Here is a 17,148-nt window from a genome sequence, read left to right on the forward strand (position 1 = left end):
CAAATGTAGTGAAGTTAAAGTAACAAGTTTCCAGAAAAAAATAATACTCAAATAAAGTACAGAAAAAAGTAAAAAAAAAAAAAAGTATACTAAAGTACAGTACTAAAGTAAATGTACTTTGTTACTGTCCACCCCTTTTACAGAGACATTTTTATTGGTCATAACTAGCACAGACACTGGACAAAATTTAAGGCACAAATTACACTTTTAGTGTGCATGTGCCGACTTCCTGTGTTCAGGCACACTATCAAATGGAGTTACTTTAAAAGACTATGTTTTCGGTTACACTCTAAGCGTTTGTGTCAAAAGTGAATACTTTGGGCTTAAGAAAGCAGTTCCATACACAGCATTTTATGGAAGATGTTAAAACAAACGGAAATTTGTTACAGTTATTCTCAATTAAGGTCTGGCATTCTCATGGTGATCAGTTGACATAAGTTGACATAAACCCAGACAGGGGATTGAAGGTCAGCTCTTTGTCAAAAAGAAAAATCTGAATGACAGTCCGACTTTGACGTCTAGTGATGAAGTGCAAATATTGAGTGTGCACATATACACTCACTCAGCTCACACACAAATGTGCATGTTTCTCAACCAAACTCTGTGAAAGTTTGGCTGTAACTGCAGCGAGGTGACAGGGAGGACTGTGATGCAGGCCGCCTTTGTGTCATGAAGAGGAATAAAGGATGAGCTCTGCTCGCTGTCTCTGCTGCCACCTCTCACTCTTTTTTAGAAGCCGTTTCACTCTGCCTTTTCTTGGACTTCCAGCTGTCAGTCTGGTCTGTCCCCTCTTCTACTCTGTATGTAAGGGAAGTCAACTCAGGCTGTCTTTTTTTTCCTGTTTTGTCTTTCTCTCTTGGCTTGTCTGTCTGTCTTTCTCTTGCATATTCTTCCCTGTATTCCATACGAGATGGTTCTATCTCTTGCAGAGATGCTCAGTTGCTTTGGAATGCATTAATCCCACTCGCTTATTTTCAGGATATTGTGTCTGTTCCTTTTAAATCAAATGGCTTCGGGACAGGAAAAGCACTCATAAGTGCTGCACACTGTTGTATTTGTGTGGATGCCAGATGTTGACCTCATTCGCTCAGCGGTTTACGTGAAAGTGTGTGTTTTCCTCTGAAACCTTCAGCCCTTCACAACTCCCTTGCTGCACGTGTGTGCATGACAGAGATGGCCAGACAAATAAAAAAGGGGTTACATAGAGAAAATGAGGTGGAGGCAGCATGTTGAGAGAAAGATAGACGAAACGCAACAGGGATTTGATGGCTAGTAGGAGAGAGAAGGGGCAAATGACAGCGAGTGAGAGGAAGTAATTGGTTTGGTTAAGACAGGGGTGACAGTATCAACAAGAGGGGCGAATGAAGATGACGGGCTGCAGTTGGAAAGCTCTGGCATTAGAAATGCTTTCACTAAACTTTAAATATCTTTCACCCCCAACACATCCCCCAATCCACCCCTTCTAAAACCTTAGATTCAAAAGTTGCCACAGCAGCACATCTGTCAGGACTTGTCAACTATAGACCATAGGCCTATAGTGATGGGAGGTGACAGGGGTTTATTTGAAATCCCATTTAAATGAGGACACTGAGACTCACAAACCATGATCACTCACAACAGACTGAGCATACTGAACAGACGAGAGAGAGAGAGAGAGAGAGAGAGAGAGAGAGAGAGAGAGAGATTGAAAGAAAAGGGGAAACTGACACATGAGAAAGATCATTGTAAGGAGAAGCAGGGAGTTTGTAAAAGAAAGAAAGAAAGAAAGAAAGAAAGAAAGAAAGAAAGAAAGAAAGAAAGAAAGAAAGAAAGAAAGAGAATCATAGAGTCTGAATGACTTTACATTACAATAAACATAAAGAGATTTTTAACAATTACTTTTCACAAACATACAACACAAATATAGCATTGTTTTCCAATTAAAGTAATTGATTGTAAGAATTAAAGTAATTGAAATTAAGTGTTCAGGACTAACTGATCTTACATTTCTTACAAGCCCTTTTATGCCACATAAGAAAAAAATCACGCTTTAGTATATCTTGATGACGTCAAAGTTATGACAAAATATTTGACTCGTGTCATAATTCTGACTTTTAATCTTGTACTATGTCATAATTTTGAAATTTTAAAAAGCACTTTTTTCTTATGTGTGCAGAAATGGGCTTCCATACAAATTGCACATAAAGCCTGACAAAAGACAAGGAAAAGACAAACTCGTGTAGATGTCTGAGTAGCTTCTTTTGATGCTCAACTTGCATTTCAATGTTGATCCAGATAGCTCTGCAAACTTCTCTAAAAGTTCCCTTAAAGACTGCTGCTGTTGACCACTAGAGAATGAGACACCATAATCTTAGATATCCTCCATAGTGTAACCCCTAGTTTTATGATGCAGAATCTCTTCTATAAGATATTGCATAGATATTTATTGTTTTGAGTAAAATGTATACAGTATACTCTGTGCTTGCAGTGGTTAAGCAACTGATGGGCAGTTACTGAAGCCTCAATTGTGTGATCCTGAAGCCCTCTAGTGGCACAACAATGTCATTGCATTGCATACAAAGTAGATGTTAATATTAATAAGTACATTCAATCTAACATGTAAAACATTAATAGATGTAAACTCATTTTTTAAATATACAACTCTTGTTAAAGTAGACATAAGGATTTTTTTTTTTACCGGAGCATACCATAGGGTGGTAAATGTTTCATACTATATATCATATTATTCATTAACATGAACTTTGACCTTCTCTTCCTCTCACAGCACATAAATAATGACCATATCCATGGAGAAAAGAAGGAGTTTGTGTGTCGCTGGGAGGAATGTTCAAGAGAGCAAAAACCCTTTAAGGCCCAGTACATGCTGGTGGTGCACATGCGCAGACATACAGGAGAGAAGCCTCATAAATGCACGGTGAGAATTACATTAAAAACATTTTTTGTTTTAGACACTCATTTCAATAGGTAGAACAGCTTTTGATCTGAAAAAGTTTTTTCTACGAACCTACCTGCTGCAGAAGCCTTGGCCTGTCTAGAACAAATCAATGCAACTGTGTGTCCTTTTCTCTGTCAGTTTGAAGGCTGTTCAAAGGCCTACTCCAGACTAGAGAATCTGAAGACACATTTGCGGTCACACACAGGAGAGAAGCCATATGTGTGTGAACATGAAGGTTGTAACAAAGCGTTTTCCAATGCGTCCGACCGAGCCAAACACCAGAATCGCACACACTCCAATGAGGTAAATTCACACATGAGTGTACCAAGCAAAATGCCTGCTTCTCTGTTAGGTTTGGACAAGTATAAATTATAGTCAACATGAAATCAAAATTGACCCTATTTACTTTCTTCTTATGTTCCTGGTCTTATGGTGAACAATTCACCTATTGATCCACCTCTGAAACAACTTTAAATTTTCGCTGACATCACCATGCCATTTTATTTTTCAGCCCATCCAACTTCCTTTCATATAACGATCACGACCAGCTAGCTCCTCTCAGAATGCGATAAATTCTTGATGGATAAAATGAGGTCCCATCCTACATAATTTTCTCAATGAATATTCTTTTTACTCAAAACACATCACATCTCTGAAGTAGAATGGGTTGTGACTATACCATTCATGTTGACTTTAAGTTGTTTTAAGTTGAATATTTCTATATGATGCCGATGCTCCCTCTCTCTTTACTTATCTTAGAAACCCTATGTCTGTAAAATCCCTGGTTGCACTAAGCGATACACTGACCCCAGCTCTTTACGGAAACATGTTAAGACTGTACATGGTCCTGAAGCCCACGTCACCAAGAAACAGCGTGGGGATACATACCCACGACCCCCACCTCAGCCACGAGAACCTGGAGGTAATGGACAAAGCCGGTCACCAGGACAACTGCCTCTCGGAGCGATCACAGACCAAAGGGAGTATAACCACGCTACCTCGAAACAGGATGAATGTCTACAAGTGAAGTCAATCAAAACAGAAAAGCCCATGGTAAGCTTCCTTCCATGTAAAAAAAATAAAATAAAATTTACAAAAAGGAATGGTTTGCTATACTTATGCTAAAGTTTCATCTCCAAAATTGTAAAATAAATAAACTGAAATCTAACCTTTTATGTCCTTTTGACCATGTACAAGCTAGAAAGTTTCAGGAGTATTCCTGTATTTAAATACAGAATTGAATCCCCTAAATGATCGTTCTGTGTGTGTATAGAACACACTCCTGTGATGATTAACACCGTGGTAACCATAGTAATGTTCTGGCGTCTCACATGTTTGGTATCCGCTATATTTGAACAAAGTAATATTAGGCTACAGTAACCAAATAATCGTTATGTTTTGAAATTTTAACTAAAACACAGTCAACAGAGGCCTTATTTCCAATATAAAGCATTTGGATTTATTTTCGTTTATTATAGGCTTATTCATGTCTGCTATTGTTCAGCAAGATCTGGCAACATGAATGAGTCAAGCCTAGTACCTCTTTCTCTGTGATTTTCTTGCAGAGCGCATACAGAAGAGAGAAATATCTCTGATGTGCATTTAAATATGTCATTAAAAACTAGTTTTTCTGTTACGTACACACTGCGTAGAAGTGTTGTCACTACCTGCATTTTTTCGGGAGTTAATACGGTTATAGAATGCAGTTGTCACTACCGTAAATTTCTGAACTGTTATACATGGATATACATAATGGGATTAAGCATTAAAGAGGTGAAGTGACAACCAAATTTAACTGCAGTGTGTATGTGGCCTTTGTCTTACAAATGTTTACTTCAAAAATGATGTCTTTACCCCTTCCATTCCTGGTTTCATAGCTGTTCAGCTAATACTTGCTTACAGCCAGCTACATTTTGCCTTGCATGTGCAAATAAATAACTGAATATCTTTTTTGTCCACTACCACACGCATTACTTTTCCTCTCTTAATAAGGACAGTGGGTGATCAGGTGAGAATGGTGATGTCATTATAGGTCTGATCTTTTCTCTTTTTATTACTCATTCTATCCTTTGAAGTCTGGGCCATATGGATCAGTTTTGGCTATTCATTCAGTCATCGGTCAACAGCATCATGTCATCTCTTACATATTTTAACGCTGAATGTAAAAATATTTTTTTTTGTTTTTTATTTAAAGCATGGTGCATACTTTGTTGTCATAATATTGTTGCCTATGGTCACATGAGTATTATATCAGCTTGCATGACAAAGCTACCTCTAGTAACTGTTTATGTATTTGGCTCTGGAACTCTGTTGCCATTTTAAATCAGTGAGCTGTGACTGCACTTATGGTTATTGTGTTCTGGATCTTTGTACAGCTCTAGGTTGAGAAAACGCAATCGCAAAGAAAAATACAAGCTTTCTTACACCACTACTAACAAGATAGCCAATTCTTTAGCAGCCATTATCCATTTGCAACACACACAAAAACAACCTAATTAGGACCCAACAGCTCTACAGGGAGACCATTGTTCATGTGCCCTGTTTTCTGAAAATGGGGCAAACAAGCTTACCTCTACTCCCGCTGTTGGTCATTTAGTTCTGATATTGGCAGCTGGTGAACATGAGGGAACCTGTTTCTCACACGTCTGTGATTCACTTTAGTTTACATTCCATGCTGACGTAGAGATGAAATTGATTCAAATACAGTTTTATGTAAACTGAGAAAGAAGAAATTGTGTAGAATTATTGCTCACATTAACCATATACTCTTACAGAAGTCCTCAATCCTGCTCCAGGAGACCCACTGTTCTGGAGAGTTTAGCTCCAATCCTAATCAAACACACCAGATAAACACACCAGATAAACCAGATAATTAAGGTCTTCAGGAAATTACAGGCAGGTGTGTTGAAGCAGGTTGGAAATAAACTTTGCAGGACAGTGGTCTCCAGGGGCAGGGGTGAAGACATCTGCTCTAATAGGTCTTGCAATATGGCTGAGTGCGAGAAATTTTCTCAACATTGCATTTCATTCTCCTCATTGCATTCTTCTGTTTCACCTATAGAAAATGTGCCAAAGTATCAGGATTGTTACATTTTTGTCATGAATTTAACATTTTAAAAATATGTTCTCTTCTTTCTTCCTCTCTTAGACGTCTCAGCCAAGCCCTGGCAGTCAGTCTTCATGCGGCAGTGACCAGTCCACCGGCGGCCCCCATATCGGCCGTGGAGTCCAGCTTGCTGTAAACAGCATTGGGCTTTTGGGGGAGGTGGCAGTGCTTGAGGACCAGGAAAAAGAAGAGGAGGAAGAGGAGGAGGAAGGAGAGGGAGAGGAGGAGGATGCCCCCATTATGGACTCTACAGTATCCACTGCAACAGCCACGACGGCAACACTAGCTTTGCAGACACGCCGAAGTGTAGGACGGCCCCTACGCTGGATGGAACATGTTAAGATGGAGAGGTTAAGGCAGGTGAATGGAGCTGTGCCTAGGCTAGGACATCTGTCCCCAACACCACCCCCTAAAGGCCAGGCCCTGCCTGCCCTCACAGGAAAGGGTAAGTCTTACTTTCAGAGCTTTGTCAACATACCAAACTCTACAAATTTAAATGCAGACCACCAGGTGTTCTTATAATCTTTTAAACTTAAAGGATTAATTTATCCAAAAATGAAACTTCTGTCATCACCCTTATGTCGTTTTCATGACTTATTCTTCTTCTGCGGAACATAAAAGAAGATATTTTGAAGGTTTGGAATGATGTGAGGGTGAGTACAGTTTGACAGAAGTTTTCTTTTTGGGTGAACGTACCCATTTGTGTCTAAATATGACTATAATGGCATAATAATGATAACATTCAACCTCTCCTAACAAGAGTATCTCTCATTATTAGGTTCATGCCTTGGTAGGAGTAGTTCTGTGGGGGTGCTCCAGCTTTCTCCACGTCCTGAGCCGTCCAACACAGAGCTGACAGTTTTGAGTTTGCTGCATGAACGGCGGGACAGCAGTGGTAGCAACACCAGCTCGGCCTACCTAAGCAGCAGCCGTCGCTCCTCTGGCATCTCCCCCTGCTTCTCCAGCCGCCGATCTAGCCAGGCCTCGCAGTCTGAGCACAGCCATCATCGGCGTATCCACAATCTCAGTGCCACTGATTCGTATGACCCTATCTCCACTGATGCCTCCCGACGCTCCAGTGAAGCCAGCCAGTGTGGAGGTGGAGGAGGAAGTTCAGTTGGGATGATGTACGGTGGAAGCTGGGGTGTTGGAAGTGGAGGTATCGGAGGAACTGGAATGGGAGCAAGAGGTGGTTTGAACCTCACTCCAGCTCAACACTATCACCTGAAGGCCAAATATGCAGCTGCTACAGGTGGGCCTCCTCCCACACCCTTGCCCAACATGGAGCAAATGAGTCTAAAGACTCGCCTGACTTTGATGGGAGATGGACAGAACACAGGCCAGCTTACACTACCACCACTGGTCAGGCCACGTCGCTGTAGTGATGGTATGCACAACTTACAAGGCAGTCAAGCAGTGTATCAACAGAGAGGACTGTACCCTGGTGAAGGTCCAGGGAATAGCGATCGAAGAGCCAGTGACCCTGTGCGCCCACGGGATCCTAGTGCTTTCGGCTTGCCACAGGTACAGCGTTTTAGCAGTCTAAACAACATGAATTCATTACCCCATCTTGCTAGTAATCATTACTCAGATGGAGAAGATCACAGTCTAAGTCTGCAGAACTATACCTGCCAAGTAGGTAGCTTTCAGAAGAGTCTACACTCTCCATGCCCCCCTAGCATCATGGAGCAATCAGCACTTGAGGAATTGGCCATGGACCAGGATGGTCTTTTGTTACATGTCAATGAAGTCATCCTACCAGATGATTTGGTACAGTATCTCCATTCTCAAGATCAGGAATCGGCTCACAACCATATCAGTGATTCCAGTCCCCATAGATCCAGTTTTGACCAGGGTATTGCAGACAGCCAGAACTTCCTCAGCCCGCAACAGGAAGAGGCTGAAGGGGAAGACACTAATAAAGATGTAATGCCTATCCAGTGGAATGAAGTGAGCTCTGGTAGTGCTGATTTTACTCCACCCATGCAGCAATCTCAGAGGTGCGAAAGATGGTCAGACCAGTGTGGCATTGTGAGCAACCCCTTTAGTCGATTTGGAAACATGATTGTGCAGCAACAACTGCATACAGATTTCATAGATCAACACTTAAGTCTTCAAAGAGACATGACAGGTATGAGCTACAGGTGCAGACATCCAGAGCAGCATCAACAAATTGCAAAACCAGCCCAACAGCAGTCCAAGATTAATCCAAGCATTAAGATTGAGTCTTCCTCAACATCCCAACTGGAATCAAGGCACAATAACTTTGGTCGACCAGACTTCTCTCATATCTATTTGGGGCCCATCCGCCCTAGCTGTGCCCAGCAGACAACTATATCCCAAACTCACCTCCAGCAAAATCACACAACACATCAAATCAGCGGTAACCTTTTGTTGCAAAGACAAGCAAACTGCAGCTTGTCCCCGGCAACACTACTGCCTCACCAGCCCCAGCCTCCTATGACCCACCCACCTGTCAACAGTGGCCGTAGAGGCTTATATCACCCACAGTTCTACTCCACTCAGCATGTAAGCAGCAGTCAAAATGCACATTCATGCCTGCAGCAAAGCTTAAGAAATGGAAATGGCACCAATTGCTCCCTTACAAATCAGGTTTCAGGGCTGAAGCTTGAGGCAGATGATCACCTTCAAACTAGCACTTGCTCTTCCTTTCAGCAACAACAGCCAGTGTTTATTGCTAAGTATTTTGACACAAAAGAGTCCAAAACTTCATCTTCTCACAACATAGCACAGTCATGTCTAATGGATTCCTTGACAGAAGAGACAGAAACACCTTCTGAGGCTCTTCTGTCCCCTGGGGTTGATCAGGTTACCAGCACGGTAGAAGGAAGCCCAGGGGTCCTAGATAATATGGGTTTAGATATTTGTTCCATCCTTGAGGATGGCTTTGAGCAGGGTAGTGTGGTGTCTGACATAATCAGTCCTAGTTTTCTCCAGGGTCTGTCTCGGACTTCCTCTCGACTGACTACTCCTCGTGTGTCTGCTACATTTCACAGCATGCATCCAGGCACTAACAACATGGCTATAGGTGACATGAGCTCCCTCCTTACCACCCTCGCAGAAGAGAGTAAATTTCTGGCTATTATGCAGTAGTCTGTGAACTCCTCCTCCAAAAAATAAAAAATAAAACCGTAACTATTTTATAGATAAGATAAATATAACAGACATATGCATGTAATGTTTAAATGTGGTATGAGAAAAAAAAAGTACTTACTTTATACTCATTAAAATAGTTTAATAGGCAATGTTGACAAAGAGTTTACGATCTACTTTAAGCTGTCTCATCGTCCTAGAGACAATGACCAATAAAACCATATAGATACATATATAGAGGCTATTATTTTCTTTTATACATATAATGATGACAGGAGACACTTTCCATCACACTGAAAAATTATTCTATGTGTTGTTGTTGCTGTACGTTTTTTTTGTACACTGTTGCTACAAGTGCATGCTATTTTTCTTATCAAGTGTACTCAGTGTCCACTAAATTGAGTAGGTTAACTCATGTATTGTGTACCTTTATTTTAGAGTGCATTGCATACTTCAAAAACAGTGTTGAATACAGACAGACTTAACTGTCAACAGGGTCAAATATCACTCTTAACAAGCCCAAGTGTCATATTTTGATTATTCTAATTGTCTTTTTAAGTGTCTTAAATCAATGATGTTTCAGTGATTTCTTAAGTACCAAATGTTATTTTGATCAATTTTTTTCCAACATGGCAAGTAAGAGGGACCATTTTGTTGTATAAGTGTGGAGCAAAATGCTAACTGAGAGCTGAATGCAAACTGAGAGCTGATAACTCAGTACCTTGATTATATTAATTGTATCTTTGTAAATAAATGTTTTTTTTTTGTTTCTTTTTTTATACTGTAAGTATCATCATTTTGATCATATTGTAAATGACTGGTGCTGACGTTAGGCAGTGCGTTATGTGATAATTGTGGAAAAAACATTGTGGTCATTTTAGTCAATCTCAGCATACTTATTGCACAAAGATTTAGTTTGTGGCCAAAGGGTGTTGAAAGCATCAGTGTCAATTCATGTTTAAATTTATCTAAATATATCAGTAATTTTATTTGTTTCTTTGTCTCAGTTGTGTGCTGTGTGCATCTATAGTGAGATATCATGTAAGCTGTTTAGATCAACCTGTTTTTACCTACCCAGTTATGATTTAATTAGTGAAATTAAGACGTATAAACACCAAGACACATCAAGCTCCACTACAAGAGCTAAGAGACTTTTCAGCAGTATTAAAACTACCCTGCAGTTTCTAAACTGCATATGTACAGCTTTTTAAAATGTGTACTCTGATAATTAGGTTCTGTTTGTTTTTGTACAGTTATTTGAACTTTTTCTGTAGTTGTGTGTCAGTGTTTTGAACATAAAAGTGGTATGACCCATTCCCAAATGAAAGGACTAAAGGGTTTGAGCCTAAGGTATGTGCCTTATTAATGCCTTTCCATACAAAATAATCACTGCCAAAAATAAAATGTGTATGGAAAGAGTCCTATGACTTTACATGTTACATGAAACATTAAAAATTATATTCTGTTGGTTGGGCATTGAGAAATGTAACATGTATAAACAATGTTGGTTGCTTTGTTGTTGTTTTTTAAAAAAATAATTATTTGTTTTGTTTTGTTTTTTCATGCTTGTAAATACATATTCATTCTGTAAACTGTAGTCAAGAGTTTAGGTGGCATCAGGGGTCAGAATTAGTATAAGTATCCTACTCTATAAAGCAGGAGTCCCTGTGCCCTCTCATTAAACAGAGAGATCAAAATGGAGTTGTGGTGCCTAGCACCGTTAGACTGGGAAGTTTTTGCAAAGTCTCATTGTTCATTTTATATCAGATTACAACAAATGTTTGTATGGTTTTAATAAAAAATATATATAAAATGCTTGTCTCTGAATTGTGCCTTTATGCTTAAAAAAAATGTTACTAGGACACGATTTGCTATTAATGTTTTAAAGTAGTTACAGTAAAACACAATATTAGTGAGTGATAGGCTACTAAACGGTGCTTAAATATTTAATATGGCTGTTTATAATGCAATACTATTTTCTCTGCCAATGAGCTCATGAGTTAATGCTTCACATCAGTTGTAACATCCATGTGCAGTGCAATAGAGTATCATTCTGAAGAGATTCTTGATCAGAGGACCTGACCTAAGGAAAGCTTTTTTTATTTTATTTTTTTATGAAAAAATCCAGATTTATATACATCTTTCATTCACAAGCTGCAAATGCAAACGATAAAATCTTGGACTGACATTGCAGAAGCAATTCATGTTGTTCTGAAAGTTATGTTATTTTGCATAGTGCAACTGCTATTTCTAGCACACCAAATAATTTAGTGTCAACAACATTAGTGACTTTTAAAATTAGGGTAGGCCTATATGTTATGTCAGTAGCCTAAACACATTAAGCAAGCTAGTTTGTATCCTGCAGTGTCACAAAAATGAATATTTGGCACACTACAGCTCCATAAATAAAAAAGTATTTATTGCATGCTCTCACCTGCAGTGTAACATGATATAGCCTACTCTGGAAATGTTGTGTAATTTTTCTGGTGCAACTTCACATGATCAACAAGATGTGTGGGGGAAAAAACTAAACAAAGTTACACTGTTTTGGACAATACCAGCAACAGTTGTGACATCAGGGAAGAACAAACAAAATATCTAACAGATCTATATGCCTAAACATGAGATATACATTTTACACTATTTCGAATCAAATTTAGTTAATTATTGTATAAGTGGATGCATCTTTTGTAGCCTCATATTAATTGATACTACATGAAATATTTGTACTTTTTGTAACACAGCAGGACTATTTAAAAACTAAATAGCCTAGTAAAGCAACGGGTAAAGGTTTATTTATTTATTTATTTATTTTTGTACTATTTTTACAGGAAAACATTTCCTCTTATAAATTCATATAAATTATCTGCAGTTGTTAATGCAGACACTAGGGAGCACAAGCGCTCCTCGGCGCTCTGTTCCTCCTCATAATCGCACTGCTGAAGAATAAACACAGCGGGCCGCTGTTGAAACAAAATGGCCGACGTGGAAATGGATTTACAGAGCAAGAGGCTGAATAACGGGTAAGAGCACGTGCGTAGTTTAACCCCACCAACAACGCATTTTAGAGCCTAGATGGGGGTGTTTAGGGAAAAGGGACGGATTTTGTCTGGGTTGGGTTTTTCTCATAGTGAACTATGAGGGTTTTGATATCTGTTTTCATATCCGGCTAGTGTTAGCATGCTAGTGCTAAATTCTCTCAAGTAGCCAGTTGTCAATTTAATTTGTTTAAAATTACTTCGGTTGGTTCTGTGAAGTTCTCAGTTTTGAAAGCCTACCACATCCTACCACGTCCTTTGAATTTAAGCATTTATATGGTTAGCTTATTTCGTAAGGTATCCTATCCGTAGTTAGTCTTGATATGATCAACATGCTCCGTTTGTTAGTTTTCTCTCCGAATTTACAAAATTACTGTCAGTTAAACCATTAAAGTAGTATAATTTATCATCAGTCCCTATCCCTAAGCACATTAACATACCTATTTATATTGTTAGTTAGTTATATGGTCAGCATGTGTGTCCTTGTGAAGAACACTGTGTTGCCTTGATGAAACATAACTAGGTAAACCTCAGCATGTTATTTGGTACCTAAATATAATAAGCGCAACAAAAAAAGGTGCTTTAAAGAAACATTGTGTTTAAAACGACTATTACAAGGGAAAAATTGAAATCTTGCATAAATGACCCTTGTTTCTTTTTACATTTAAGATTTACTGATTCTCCCTGTTAATGTGTTTGTGTTGTTCATATTTACAGGTCAGAGGAGTTGGAGAGTCCAGAGAAGAGTGGGAATGAGGATGAAAATGGTGACATGTCTGGAGAGGATGAAGAGGAGGGTGAGGAGGAAGCGGAGGTGAATGGAGAGAAGCAAGAAAGCGGTCCTAAACATCACAGCAGCAGCGGCACCAAACACAAGAAAAAGAAACACAAGCACCGTAGCAAGCACAAAAAACACAAACATGCGTCTGAGGAAGATAAGGAACGCAAACGAAAACATAGACACAAACATAAGAAGCACAGGCGCAAAGAGGAGCCATCCTCCTTGCCTTCTGGGGCCATCAAGGGGAGGGCCGAGGATGGCTCTCCTTCACTGGGCAATGCAGCCCTGGATGACAAGGCGCTTCTTGAAGATCTGGAGAAACAAAGAGCACTGATTAAAGCTGAGCTGGACAGCCAGCTGATGGAGGGGAAAGTTCAGTCAGGAATGGGCCTAATTCTACAGGGTTACAATTCTGGCTCTGAAGAGGATGGAGAGGGGCAGAGGGCACGTAATGGGGAGCAACGGCAAAGAGGTAGTGGGGGCAGAACCCGCTCACCTAAAGACCAGATTAGCAGGGGGGGTAGATCCAGACGGGACTCAACAGACACCAGCAAACCAAGCACTAAACGACGCAGTCGTTCCCGAGAGAGAGCCGGGAGGGACGCTAAGATTGAACGAACGACCAAAAGTGCGAAAGAGACCGTTAAGGAGCATAGCAAGTCCAAAGAGAAAAAACGTTCCCGGAGCAGGGACAAATCCAGGGAGCGCGGGAGAAGGTCCCAGTCCCCATCTACGAAGAGATGCTCTGCAGAGAGAAAACCAGACCAGAAGGGACATTCCGATCGACGTTCTCCTCCCCGTTCAGAAGATAAGCGGGAACAAGTCAGGCAGAGATCAGGCTCACGAGGGCGCAAGAGCCGGTCGCAAGATAGACGATCTCGTTCTAAAGATGCTCGGGTGGGTCGATCGGAGACTGACAGAGAAAAGAGGCCAGGAAAGTCTCCATCCAAAGACACCTCCTCTGGGAAAGAGAATCGGTCGCCTCATCTACGCCGAGCTCTTAGCCCTCAACGCCGACGCAGTTCCTCCCCTCGCCACAGAGACCGCCAGTCCAACTCCGCTCCGCAGCCCCCCTCAGGTTCTGTGGACCGGAACACCAAACTGAGCCACTCACCTTCTAGGAACAGATCACCAGCCGCTCGAAGAGCACGAAGCCGCTCAAATGAGCGCCGGAGAGATTCCCCTTCCAGGTATTCATCAGCACACCTTCTATAAAGGGGAAAATTACCGCAGAAAATAACATTTTGTCATCATTTACTCACCCTCATGTTGTTCCACACATGACTTTCTTCTGAGGGATACGAAAGAAGATCTTTTGAAAAACTGATAGAATGTCAGTAAGGGTTCAATGTTGTTTGGAACACCTTTTGTGTTCCGTAGAAGAAAGTAAGTCGTACTAGGTCTGCACGATAATGGTTGAACAGATAATCACGGTTATTAATCATATTAATCATTAATCACTTAAAAAGTTCTGATGCAAAATATTTGACACATTTTGAGTTTTTTTGTGTGTATCTTTAAGTTTGGTATATAAAAAAACAATAACAGTGTAAACGCTAAGTGAACAATAGCTGTTGCCATCACCCTGTTTTTATGCACATTTTGAAGTATTGTATTAGAAACGAGTGATGGAAACGCCAGATTTTGGGGGAAAAGTTTTTACACCTGCTTGAGGTGGTTTTTGACTTGTGTGAAAAAGTTAATGTGATTAAAGGGAGATGGAAATGCATTTGACAAATAAATTCTGACGTAGCGAACATTAAACCCACATGACTAATAGGCTGTTTCCGCTGATGGGGTTTTATTTACTGTTTGTTACTTGGTTACCAATACCACCATCATCCGCTCAAACAACTTGATGGAGAAACACCTAATTCGCATTTTTTTTTTTTTTGTGAAGTTCACTTCAATTCACTTCACGGAAACCAAGCTATAGACTAAATGTACCTTTTTTTTTTTTTTGTCGGGTCGGGGACCAAAAGAACCAAGACAACTGAGCTACAAGTGCGAACACACCCTAAATCATTGCCTTTTGAAGTTTAATAATCATATTAGGTCAAATAGCTGTTTTTCCATTCCTAAATTGGAGACCTCTTAAAATAATTAAGATGTTCGTTATACCATTTAAGACTGAGGTCTTCAACCCACTGTCCTGTAGAGTTTAGCTCCAACCCTAATCAAACACATCTGAACCAGCTAATTATACTCTCCAGGAAGGCGTGGAAATCATAAACAATAGTGTTGAAGCAGGTTGGAAATAAACTTTTCAGGAGCAGGGTTGAATACCTCTGCTTTAAGATATTTAAGATTTTTTTTTTTACTCCTGCTCCTAAATGCATTTTACAGTTTGTGCTGCATCTACTCTTAGTCGCAAATGTGGATGAAACCCTCACACTTTTGAACCCTGATCAGAGCTATTTTTAGGTTTGATATCAAGGTGAAGGACTGGCCAGTCATTGGGAATCTCCCTGTTGAGTAGATTGTGCCATTGAGGGAACCTAATTGTTTGGTTTGAGGCAGTTTCTAAAATTTCTTGTACACTATTAAAAGGTACAGTCCTCACTGAAACAGCCTGGGGTTAAAGTAAAATTCATACACATCTTGAAGTTTTTTTAAAAACTTACCTAGGGTCAGAATAATAGACATTAATATTTGATTATTTAAGGTGAATTGGTGTTTATGTATGCTTGTTACCTCTGCTTACGACCTATTATAAAATAACTGATCTGGCAAATGTTTCATGTCTCTTAGGAAGCGTCCTCGTGTGGATGCAGTTGGGAGATCACGGGAAACCAGTCCAGCTCGGCGCAGAGTGAGCCGCTCACCACTCAGACGTAGGTCTGTATCACCACGGCGACAGTCTCGATCCTCCCCCAGAAGGCGAAGTCGATCGCCCCTAAGACGCAGGTGAGACACAGTGAGAAATATTATCTTGGACTGTAGTTTTTGTCAGTGAAACCCAGTCCAGTCTGGTAGTGCTTTAAGATAATTGTGTACTACTGTTCTGTTTTGTCAGGTCTGCTGATAGGGATCGGTTTTTCCGTTCCAGACTACGACGATCCACCTCCAGAGATCGTGAGAGGAGGAGGAAGAGGCGGGGCCGAGATGAAGATAAGTTCAAAGGCAGTCTGTCAGAGGGTATGAAAGTAGACCAAGACTCCTCCTCTGAAGAAGTGTGAGTAATGGTATTATTTTCACGGCATGTCAAAAAAAGTGGGGGGTACGAGTGGGGGGTAGGCCTACTATGATATTAGACTACATAGCCTATAATAAAAGATAATGAATTTCAAACCTGAACCAAACACATTTTTATTCAAAGATCAACAGTCTGTCTTTAGTCTGCCACAAAAAAACATTAAAATCATGAACTCAAATGTCATTGTAAAAACAAACAAAACAATGACTGTTGTAACAGTGCGTAAATCAGACCTTTCAGGTTATATAGCCATAACGCTAATAAGCCTAATGCCAAAATTATTATTACAACTAAATTGTTGGTCATTAAATAAGAAAACTAAATAATTGTGTTGATGATTTGCTTTGTGTAACCCGACATCAGACATTAGGCCGAAGTATTTTTTTGCACACAGTGCCACGACCAATCAATTACTCCTTTACGACTGGCTGCCTGCACATTCACTGTCCTCGCGGCTGCTGCAACTTGCACTCGCTTATCAATGCATATAAATTTGCGCCTACAGTATCTTTGTAGAACTTTAAAAAAAAAGAAGAAAAAAAGATGCTGCAGCCGGCGGGGGCTGGCTGCAGGATGACTCAACCTCCACGGACAATGTTTTATCAGGAATGTTTTATCAGACAATAACTAGGCTACTCAAGATTTTGCTTTAGTATAATTTTTGGGACAATTAGGGCCGGATTCGGGATTCGGCACAACAGCTTAGATTTCGGAACTGTCCCGAATTTTTCGGGAAGTCTGGTCACCCTAGTTGGATTCAATAGTAGAGGTGTGAAAAAATCCTAGCCATTTCATTTAGGGCTGCACGATTAATCGCAATAAAATTGCACGCGATTTGGCAAAGGCTGCGATTATTTTGTGCGCAGCTTGTCAGTGGAGTGCGGCTGATTGGTAGTAAATACTGCCCCATTTGAACGCCAGAGGGCGCTCTCACGCAAACACGCTAAATATGCCCCACTGCAGAAGTACAATAATGTG

At 40.3% G+C, this 17,148-nt stretch overlaps 2 protein-coding genes across 2 annotated transcripts in view; both read left to right on the forward strand.

The window, feature by feature from the left end:
* Positions 1–10,942, forward strand: part of gli3 (GLI family zinc finger 3) — a 185,906-nt gene extending 174,964 nt beyond the window's left edge. The window contains exons 11-15 of the mRNA XM_084103079.1: positions 2,765–2,914; positions 3,074–3,238; positions 3,695–3,988; positions 6,084–6,486; positions 6,820–10,942. Coding sequence (XP_083959205.1) covers positions 2,765–2,914; positions 3,074–3,238; positions 3,695–3,988; positions 6,084–6,486; positions 6,820–9,155 — 3,348 coding nt within the window. The 3' untranslated portion in view covers positions 9,156–10,942. The remainder of the gene's footprint in view (positions 1–2,764; positions 2,915–3,073; positions 3,239–3,694; positions 3,989–6,083; positions 6,487–6,819) is intronic.
* A 1,109-nt stretch (positions 10,943–12,051) lies between these two features.
* The window catches only part of prpf4bb (pre-mRNA processing factor 4Bb), a 31,352-nt gene continuing 26,255 nt past the window's right edge, over positions 12,052–17,148 (forward strand). The window contains exons 1-4 of the mRNA XM_084102671.1: positions 12,052–12,178; positions 12,911–14,164; positions 15,726–15,881; positions 15,991–16,149. Coding sequence (XP_083958797.1) covers positions 12,132–12,178; positions 12,911–14,164; positions 15,726–15,881; positions 15,991–16,149 — 1,616 coding nt within the window. The 5' untranslated portion in view covers positions 12,052–12,131. The remainder of the gene's footprint in view (positions 12,179–12,910; positions 14,165–15,725; positions 15,882–15,990; positions 16,150–17,148) is intronic.

Source organism: Abramis brama, assembly GCF_963993115.1.
Source record: "Abramis brama genome assembly, chromosome: 24".
Taxonomy (NCBI): Eukaryota; Metazoa; Chordata; class Actinopteri; order Cypriniformes; family Leuciscidae; genus Abramis; species Abramis brama.